Source organism: Rutidosis leptorrhynchoides, chromosome 7, assembly GCF_046630445.1.
Source record: "Rutidosis leptorrhynchoides isolate AG116_Rl617_1_P2 chromosome 7, CSIRO_AGI_Rlap_v1, whole genome shotgun sequence".
In the NCBI taxonomy this organism is placed as follows: Eukaryota; Viridiplantae; Streptophyta; class Magnoliopsida; order Asterales; family Asteraceae; genus Rutidosis; species Rutidosis leptorrhynchoides.
This window is the reverse complement of record NC_092339.1, coordinates 154898681-154909841: the sequence shown is the minus strand read 5'-3', so window position 1 is coordinate 154909841 and position 11161 is coordinate 154898681. Positions and strand designations below refer to the sequence as shown.

The 11161-nt window shown below is 32.8% G+C and overlaps 1 protein-coding gene across 1 annotated transcript; it reads right to left on the bottom strand.

Annotated features, from left to right (window-relative positions):
* Window positions 1-6360: 6360 nt before the first annotated feature.
* LOC139857457 (photosystem II repair protein PSB27-H1, chloroplastic-like) lies at window positions 6361-7171 on the bottom strand. Its single transcript, XM_071846210.1, has one exon. It carries the CDS (start codon window positions 7045-7047, stop codon window positions 6538-6540), a length of 510 nt encoding a protein of 169 aa, XP_071702311.1. The 5' UTR covers window positions 7048-7171; the 3' UTR covers window positions 6361-6537.
* Window positions 7172-11161: the final 3990 nt, after the last annotated feature.

Here is an 11161-nt window from a genome sequence, read left to right as displayed (position 1 = left end):
GCATAAACCCTAGGACACAGCAAAGTTAACTCGAAAAACCTTCGCTCATAGGCATCTAACTCGGTGCCATGCATTTTCAAATTCTTGAGCTCAACCTCTAGCTTCTTAAGCTCATCCCGAGGTCTATAGCGGGTGATCAATCTTTCCTTAAAATCATTCCAGGCCAAACCATAAGCTACATCGCTTCCCAAACTACTAACCAGATTGTTCCACCATGTCAAGGCACTATCCTTGAGAGTGCAACTAGCGAAACTAACTTTGTCCTCTTCACGGACCCGACTGACCCTGAAAATAGATTCGATTTTCTCGAACCAACGAGTAAGCCCTATTGGTCCTTCCGTATCACTGAATTCTTGGGGTCGACCAGCCATAAAAGTTTTGTGGGAGCATCCCACCTGGTTGTTGTTCACATTGGCGTTAACATTAGCATTTGCTGCCATAGCAGCAGCAATTCCTTCATTGATCAGGCGTTGCATACGCGCTTCAGTGGACTCTCTTGGAGGCATGATCTTCAAAATAGAATAACACATCCGTTAGTACCAAGAATAATACTAGTGTCATAAAGGAATAGATCAAAACACGAAAAGACTAACCATTAAGATATTAGTCAACTAACACTATGAGTAATAACATGACAGTTATGATTGTTATAGAAATAACCATCACATGCATACATATTTTATGATAACATCATACAACATACATAGCACCTAACATACATGAACATATATTACGCATAATATAACATGCCAAGAGCCACAACATCAGAAATAAAACATGATAATGATAATAGATGTCATAAAAATAACCATCCATACATAATGAAAAATATATCCCATAACAAAATCTTAATAAAATCCTCGGCAAAACGCCGTACATAACCCAAAATGTATGTATAAAAAGGACATTAAGTCTGATGAAATAGATAATCAATATGAATAATCACATCACATTCGCTTAGAGCGGGTGTGATAAGCTGGTCCAGCATGAGTCTCAGCAGGATCCTCATACTTACGCAACTTCCCTTTCACAACATCCAACTCTTCCTTCAACACACGAACAGTGCTCTCGAGAGCCTCGAACTTAGCATTAACTTCTCGATCACGCTTGCGGTTCGCATCCTCAACCCTATGCTTGAAAGTGACAAAGTTACCCATGTCGGCACGGATCTCGTCCATAACTTCATTATGTGGCAAGGTGCGCAAACAATCACTAAGGGCGTTAATACGTGTCACCTCATTATAAGCCCGGTTCATATGAGTAATGGTAGAAAAATAGTAATGAACAGGATCATCGATCTCTGGTTGATTAGCACGACGTCTAGCAGGAGACGGTGGAGCAGGAGCAGCAACAGAGTTATCGCTCGAAGTCGACATCTGCAAACAGCAAAACCGCAAACCACATACCAAAAAGATATAAAAGCTAATAATATAACTTATACGAAATGAAATGCATAATAATGCTATAGCAATAAGGTCGGGCTGTAGACTAGACTCTAATGCACCCTAATAACCACGGGTTGACCACATTAAGACCGCCTAGTTCCCTACAACCAGAGCTCTGATACCACATGTGACGACCCCGTCAAAACACTTAACGGATCCGTCAGTTGGTCCCACAGCTTGATCGGACTTAAATGAATTAAATAAACAAAGTTGCATTCTTTTATTTCAAAATGTTGCCCAAAAAGGAAACAAACCCAAAATATGTAGTTTAAAACAACCCAACATATTAATAATCCAAAAGTTGACACAAAGCCTTGCTAACAAACCCATAATTTAAATTATCCAAAATAGAATGCAAACTTAAGTTTCATAAATTGTTTCAATAAAATCTGCCCAAATGCATGCAGACTCTTCTAACGACAGCGGAAGCATCATATAACTCAAGTACCTGTGAAAACATGCAAGTAAACTGTCAACACAAAGGTTGAGTGAATTATAGGTTTAAATAAATAAGTAAACTTTAGACCACAAGATTTAAAAATGTTAGAAAACATTAAACATTATTCCATTATCAATGAGCCACCTGGTAACCACTTAACCCTTTATTTACCCTTGCCAAACAAAATAAAAATATACACTTGGACAGTGTATCTACAACAAATTACGAAGTACTAAACATTCCGATTATAAATTGCTAGCGCGACTAGCTCGAAATGGGGTTGTCAAACCCGATAGATCTATCCGTAGGATTCGCGTTCACCGGTAGAAACCAATGATTACATTTACCAGACTAGGGAATATTTTTGTCCAACTCACAATGAATAATTAAATTTAACTGTTACTTGTGTCTAACCGTAAATAAAAATCTGCATGTAATCACATCCCAAAAATATACTTTGAAAAGTATGTAAAAACGGGACTATAACTCACCTTAAATAGCAACTGAAGAAATCTCACAAACAAGCGAACAGCGAGTAAAGTAAAGTGATCAAGAAAGATCACAACGCCGACCTATAAATAAAGCAGGTCGAAATAAATAACTAACTTAGGCCAAGTCTTAGTATGATAGCTATTGTACATGTTGCAAGTAGGCATAGAACATTACTCAGCAAGCATCGGTTTGATTGGAACAGCATAAGGACACACACTTTCTATTTTTAGAAAGTTTCTATTTTTAGCAGGTTTCCATTTTTGGAAAGTTTTCTATTTTAGGAAAGTTTCTATTTTTGGAAAGTTTCTATTTTTGGAAAGTTTCTATTTTTGGAAAGTTTCCAAATTTAGAAAGTTCTATTTTTAGAAAGTTTTGAAGTTAGGAAAGTTTCCTTATTTAGAAAGTCAACAGAAGTCAACTGAAAGTCAAAGTCAACCGAAAGTCAACTCAAAAGTCAACCTTGGTCAAACATAGTCAACATTAATTTTAAAAGTGTAAGTTATAATAATAACATAGGTTATAATGTTATTTAAAGTCAAAAGTGTATAATAATGTCTTAACATAAGTTTAATTAAATAAAATGAATTATTAAAGTTAATATAAGTTGAAATGTTATAATTAGTATAACATAAGTATTTAATTAATTAATTAAATATCAATCATAATATAAATATTATTAATTTATAATAAATTTTAAATCATATCATAAGTATTATTAATTAATAATGAATTATTAATCATATCATAAGTTTCTAATTAAAATTATTAAATCATAAGTATTTAATAATTAAATCATAATTAAATAATAATTAAGTCTTATAATAATTAAATAATTATTTAATGTTTATTATAAGTCTTTTAATAATTTCTCAAAAACAAATTTAATACTTATCATAAGTATTTTCCTTTAATAATAAAAGTATTATTAATCATAAGTTTAATTAAAATGTTAATTAAATCATAATTAATAATTAAATGATATAATAAATATTTATATCATAAGTTTTAAATAATAATAATTACTTCTTTTATCTAAAGTAATTAATTTATAATGAAGTCCATAAATTTTAACATAAGTTTAATCATTAATCATAAGTTTTAAGTTTAAAAGTTCGTCGGGTCGTATCTTGAGCCCCGGATGTCGGTTTCGGGCAAGCCACATATGCAACTTCACCTACTCAAACCACCCGACACAATTATGAACTCAAGAACACTCCAAGAACAGTCCCTAGGTCGTGGATATCAGCCATGACAACATTTGGGAAATCAATTTACTCAAAACAGTAATTCGGGCACAACGGGTGAACCGTGGCTCGGATTTAAGTGACCCGAACATAAAAATTCGTCCCACCATCAGTCCTAACCAAATAACACACCCTAAAGACACCAAGGATGGTCACAAAGTCGGACCCAACCTTGTTCATGCCAAGAACACCTTTCAATCTTTAACAAAAACCAAATTAAGCATATCTAGGGCTCCGGGAATCGAAACGACATGAATCCGGAGTCTAAAATTAATGTCTTGATGAGAGGAACTCATTTATGTACTTTATTTTAACATTCATATCAGTTAAAAAGTCAGAATATACGAATCAAACTGCTGTCCAAAATTTACAAACCGAAATCATATGCAAACGAGTAATTCTACGCATCCAAACAACATTACAATATAAACTCAAAATACAGAAATATAAATAAATATGGAAAGTTCTAGGGTTAGGGTTTATACCCTAATCGAGAATCAAAGAATATGATCGCGTAGAGAACGAAGAGAGGAATCCGATTATGTGAACGATTTAATGATCCAAGTAATAAAAAGTGGTGAAGATGGTGATGCATGGTGGTGGTGGCGACGGCCTAGAAAGGAGAAGGGAGGAGGAGAGAGCAAAAATAGATTTAGGTTTTGTGATTTTGTAAAATGAAGTGGAAAAAGAAAAATCAAGGGAGTATACTCCCTCCCTTGGTGGACTTCGGCCGAATGGGGGTCATGGGGGTGGGCCCCATGGCCCAATTTTGCTAAATGGTGAAATCCTTGTGGCCCGAAATCCCGAACGAAGCCCGAAACGCGAAAACACGCTTACGCGATTAATAATCCGGAAAGATAACGAACGGCGACGAAAAACAAATATAAATACACCTAATAATAATATGACCTTAAAATATCATATTTAAAATATTTAGGATTTAAAAATCCCGAAAGCTCGACCGTTGGTTTAAAAACCGAAAAGATTCGCCGGATGGAAATCCGCGGAACGTAGAAACGTATAAATTAAAATATGAATACATATATTCACATAACACATAATAATTATTATATATATATTATTACAAAAATAATAATATAGGTTATAGAAATGACGTGGCACACTAACAGTTAACGGTCGTTAAATAATTAACGGAAAAAGATAACGGAAAAAGTAGGGTCGTGACAGGGCGGCATGAAACGAGGAACCCCGAAACTAGCACCCAAGATCCGATAAGAACTCCCTCGCATCACATCAGTGCATCCTCGATCATTGTAGTCGTTGTGCTCCCACACAACTTTATACTCGGGCAGTTTGACTTATAGTAACCAACCTGCTGACAATTCCAACACACTACGTTCTTACTCCTTGATCTAGCTCTCCCCCAACCGACATTTAAAATGGAATCCGAACCCTCGTCCGAATCTTTCTTCTTGATTCCTCCACTGAGAATTAAATCTCAGATTTCCTCAAAAGTAAAAGTAAGCTTAGTAGTTCCAGATGAACCACTAACCGTTGTCACAATGCCAGACCAACTCTTGGGTAATGAAGATAATAGAAACAATGCCTCCAACTCATCATCGAATTTAACCCCAACATATTTCAACGGGGTTAAAATCAGGTTAAACTCGTTAACATGCATGATCCGCTGCCGAGGAACCCTCCATCATCCTAGCATTCACTAATTGTCGTATCAAGTAAACCTTATTATAAGTAGAAGGCTTTTCATACATGTTAGATAAAGCCGTTATCAATCCCGCAGATATGGTTTCACCCACAGTGTTTTAAGCAACATTCTTGGCCAGGAAAATTCGGACAACCCATGAGGTTTGCCTACCTAACAGATCTCATTCTCCATGCTCCATACCTCTAGTTAGAACCCCTAATAAGGGATGATAAATCTTTTTTTGATAGAGGACATCTTCTATATATATCTTCCATAAACTGAAATTAGTTCCATCAAACTATCAATCTTCATGTCACTTTTATCTGCCATTGTTCCCGAATTAAGCTTGTAACACAAGCTTTGATACCACTTGTTGGGAATTTTATTGAGCCCTAACAAGAACCTGACAACCCTAGGTTATCTCCCAACTAACAACAAACAAATAATTGCTAAGCAAACGTGAAAATAAAAGCATGAAACGTAAATAACAATTCAACGTGGTTATGTCTAATATTGTTATTGGTTTATTTCACGGCCAATCAAAGAGATTCTTATTATTTTTGTAGGTGTTAGGATTACAAGAAGATAAGAGTTTAATTTATAGGACAAACAAAACAAGAAAAAAATTTCAGCGACTTGCTAGACACGACGCAGGGTCGAACACATTCTTCCAATTTTGATCCTTTGGCTCGCGACCAGTGACCTGACCTGACCCTCGCAATTCGTGACAGTCCCCTGCAGCTTGATCCTTTGATTTTTGTCCAACATCTACAATCTCAAACTAGGCATAAACATTGTACATGATTTTGCCTTAAAAAATAAAATAAAATAAACATTGTACATGATAATTGATATCCTGTCATGTTTTTATTTTCCAAACCGTCCACGTTATTTTGCCCATGTGACACCGTTCAACAGGCTGATCTAAACAAAAGGGAGCCACCATAGGGCAGCTGGGTTCAATTACCCTGATAGTTATTGAAGGTTTTTTGATTATATCTGAATTTATTGTAATTAAATATGAAGTTGTTAACAAATTTCGCACACTTGTTTCCATTGAGACCAGAACCCACAACCGCTTAATTGACGAAATAATATTCAGTCAGAAAACACAAACCTCATATCGTGTTAGCATGTTTCACAAACCTCATGATAACATATACATAACAACCATCAATCATATGATAGATGTATACAAAAAAGATTGATACCACTTAATAAAATTACAATAACTTGATAGTTTATTGGTATCTATCGTCCTCTTAACAAGGCCTTTTCAACAGAGTCCATTTCTTCTAGTATTCTTGTCTTTCGTTTAGCCGGAATCGGAGAAGTGGGACCAAAACTAACATAATGACCAGAAACAGCATTAAGTGCTGAATACATGTCTCTGAATGATAAGCGTCCCAATAATGCTTTTTCTCTCCGGTACTTAGCCACCCAAGAATTTGATGTTTCTCTTAATTCAGCAACTGCAGTTGCAATATTAGGATCAGTTTTATCCATGTTGATTGTGTCCCTTACCTTTTTGATCACTTCTTGTGTCTCTTTCGCGTACTCTTCATCGGTTGCTGCCAATGCAGCATCCGATGTTAAGAGTAGTGGAGACGATAAGGCGATTATGGCGGTTAGTGACAAGAAGTGGCGGCGGTGAGTGGTGGTGGTGGTGGAGGTAGATGGGGATAGTTTGCAACGGATATTGGGAAGGAGGGGTTTAGGTGTGGAGGTGGTGGGAGTGATTAACGCCGGAGATGATGACATGGTGGTTTGTGGTGGTGGAGAGTGAAGGTGGGATTGTTGGTTGGTTGGTTAGTGTGTGATGCTAGATGGATATTTGGTTTTGGTTTGATATGGGGGCCTTATCATCTTATCTCGTTATGAAGGTTTTATGGATGAGAAAGTGTCTTGCAAGATTTTGGTATGATGTGGCTTAATTTGGGGTGGATAGAGACTTAACTATTTCATGTACAAAAATTGCTGATTCTTTCCCGTTCTATCTTATTTTATTTTTATTTTTATTTTTATATAAGACATAAGACATTATTCATTTGTAAAGTTAACTATTAGGCCACATGTAGTGGCTTGTGAAAGGAGCCGCCACCCACCGCCACCCGTTTCACCCCACCACCACCGATCCGCCACCAGTACCGCCAGCAACCCCCCTCCTTTAATGACCCGTTCTAATACATCTGGACGAATACATTATATTTGGTTACATCGCGAGGTACTTGACCTCTATATGATACATTTTACAAACATTGCATTCGTTTTTAAAAGACAATCTTTCTTTGCATCGCAAGTTGACGGCATGCATACCATTTCATAATATATCCAACTATAATTGACTTAATAATAATCTTGATCAACTCAACGACTCGAATGCAACGTCTTTTGAAATATGCCATGAATGACTCCAAGTAATATCTCTAAAATGAGCAAATGCACAGCGGAAGATTTCTTTCATACCTTAGAATAAACATGCTTTAAAGTGTCAACCAAAAGGTTGGTGAGTTCATTAGTTTATCATAAACAATCATTTCCATTATTTTAATAGACCACAAGATTTTTATTTCCATTTCTCATAAACATACATCTCATATCAGGCATTTCGCAAACTGCATAGAGATAAAAATCATTCATATGGAATGAACACCTGGTAACCGACCTTAACAAGATGCATATAGAATATCCCCATCATTCCGGGACAACCTTCGGACATGATAAATTCGAAGTACTAAAGCATCCGTGTAACGACCCTGGATTTTCCAACGTTTGTTTATTAATAATAATTATTATTAATACGTGTGATAAAACGAATGTATGTTATTACATTTACATGTTGTCATGATTGCCCGAACTTGACTTTAATTGCCCGAAACGTCTTTGTGACACCCGAAACTTTCACGAATAATATTTTTAGATATTATTTGCATTCATGATTAAGGTTTATTAATCATTTCGATTAACTATGGCTATTAGTTAATTACTTGGGCTTTGATTGGGTTTATTTGTTAATTAATTGAACTTGGGCTTTACTAGTGTAATGGACTCATGATATTGGGCTTATAAGCCCACCCTACCTTTTAAGTGGACTTAGTTAGCCCACTAACACTTGTAAGTATCATTTAGGTTGTAACTAGTTAGTTTGTACATAAGGAATCTAGTTAACTTGTTATCCCCATGCATAACCATTCTTTATCCACACTTTTGAAGCTTTACTTGCAAGTGACCACAAGACTTCTCCCTCCCTCCATTTTTCTGCTCAAAACCGTGAGCCTAAGGCTCCATTTGGGGAGTTTTGTTTTCATTTTTCATCACTTCATTCACTTGCATTCCTCTCTCAAAAACACACACACAATACTTGCTACTTTCTTTTTCTCTTTTCCTCTCATCTAGTAAGCAACTTGAACTTGTTCTTCTTCTTCTTCTTTTCTCTACGAAAACCGTAGGCCAACACCCCATAATCATCATCATCTTTTGTTACTTGATGTTGTTACTTTGTTACTTTGTTACTTACTTACATATACAAGAATCAAACTCATTAGTTTCATTCTTCATAATATCTTGAATTTTCAAGAACTCAAGAACATAAACTTATTAACATTTATTGTTTCAAAAGATCAAAGTTCATGTGTTGAAAGCATACTTGTGATTCATGAAGTAAACTTTAAAGTTTACTTTCTTAAAGATCAAACCTTGGTTTGAATCTTTAAAGTATGAACAACCATGAACAAATCACTTGTTTACTTAGTTTACTTGTAATGACCCGGAAATTTCCGACCAAATTTAAACTATAATCTTTATACGTTTCCGACACGATAAGCAAAATCTGTTAAGTTGAGTCTCAAAAATTTTGAACTGTTTCATATATTCGTTAAATTTCGACTACTCTCGACGATTCACGAACAATTAACTGTAAATAGATATGTGTGTGTATATATATAAATGATTCTATTAGCTACCGTTACGTTGAAACACATATATATATAACCTATAAATGTTAAATATTCAATAGACGTATCCATATAATATATGATATAGTTATTAGGTATTACAAAAATTAATAAATTGTAATATCGAATGTAGTTATAAGTTAAATCTAGTTGATATATTATTATTTATTATTATTGACACATTATACTATTATTATTATTATTATTATTATTATTATTATTATTATTATTATTAACAGTATAATTATTAATGTTATTATCCTTAATATTATAACTAGAAATAAAAATTATAATTTTTGTTATTATGACTATTATAAGTATTAATATCATTATGATAATAGAAATTATCAAAATTATTATAAGTATTGTTATTTTTTTTATTATCATTAATGTTATTGTTATTATTAAGATTATTATTAAGGTTATGATTGATAATTATTATTATTATCATTATTAGTTATGTCATCATTATTATTATTACTTTTATTAGTATTATTTTTATTAATATTATGTTATTAATATTATTTTTATTAATGAGTGATTATTACTAATATCAATTATTAATATCAACTAATTATATATAGAACTATAAATAAAAGAGTTATAAATTACAGACATAAACAGTTATATAAATACAAATACTCCGAAATATATACACTGATATAAACAGATGCATTATATGAAACAAACTTCTATCACAATCAACTTTTCATTTTTTTTTCTTTTGTGTTCTATTCTGCCCGTGAAGAAAATTTGTCGATATTTCTTGGCTATAAGACAATCGTGTACTCAATCTGGTCCTCGCTGATGCATCATCATTTATCAATTTCATGAATTTTTTTTTAACTGGAACGAACCACAGAGAATAACTCTGTTCGATATTTCTTTTTATCATAACTCAAATACGATAAAATTTTCAAAAACTATAAATGGGGTGTTGCTAGGAATCATTTATCCAAACTTTCTGCAGAGTTTCATCTTTTAATTCAGTATATTGAGTGAGAATTTTGAGGTCAAAGTTATTTTTCCATAAAGTCAAAGTTTTGTTTATCTAGAAATTTGAAATCGTTGTGATGTTTCTGTTAAACTTAATGAAACATAAAGTTTCTATAAACAATTTTAAACACAATTCATGTTGAAACTTTTGTTTAAAACTGCCTCAAAATCGAAAACCAAATTTTGTTTCATTTTTTTTTTCTTCGACGAACACAGTTTTTTTTTTCTTGTCATTTTTTTTTCAGACAATACAAACACTTATTAGTTATTGATCACGGTTATTTTTGAGGAGTAAAATCAATTTTGATGATGATTGAATTCGGCCGATGGAAATTTTCAAGTGAAGAAGATGAAGTTGAATTAATTTAATTATGGGATATAGGTAATTGAACTTAGATAAAATCAGAAAAAAGGGACGGAAGGGTGGTAAAGGGGATTGTGTAACTAGTGGGAGGTCGTGGGTTCGAGCCCCGTCATGGGCACATCTTTTTAGAAAAGCTTTCAAAATGGTATATACTTTTATATTTTCATTATTATTATTATTATTATTATTATTATTATTATTATTATTATTATTATTATTATTATTATTATTATTATTATTATTATTATTATTATTATTATTTTTATTATTATTATTATTATTATTATTATTATTATTATTATTAATATCATTATTATTTGTTATTATTATCTTTATTATTATTATGACTAATATTGTTACCTATATTATTATTATTATTATTTAAGGTATTATAATTATGATAACAATATATATAAGTATTATAATTATTATTATCATTATTATTATTATTATTAAATCTATCATTAAATGTTGTTATTGTTGATATTATGTTAATATTTATAAAATGACTACTATTATTACCATTTTTTTTTGTTATTACCAAGTAATAACATTAAGTAAT

Bases quoted from the DNA above. Each gene is read 5' to 3' on its own strand.
- LOC139857457 (XM_071846210.1), bottom strand. From the start codon at position 7,047: ATGTCATCATCTCCGGCGTTAATCACTCCCACCACCTCCACACCTAAA.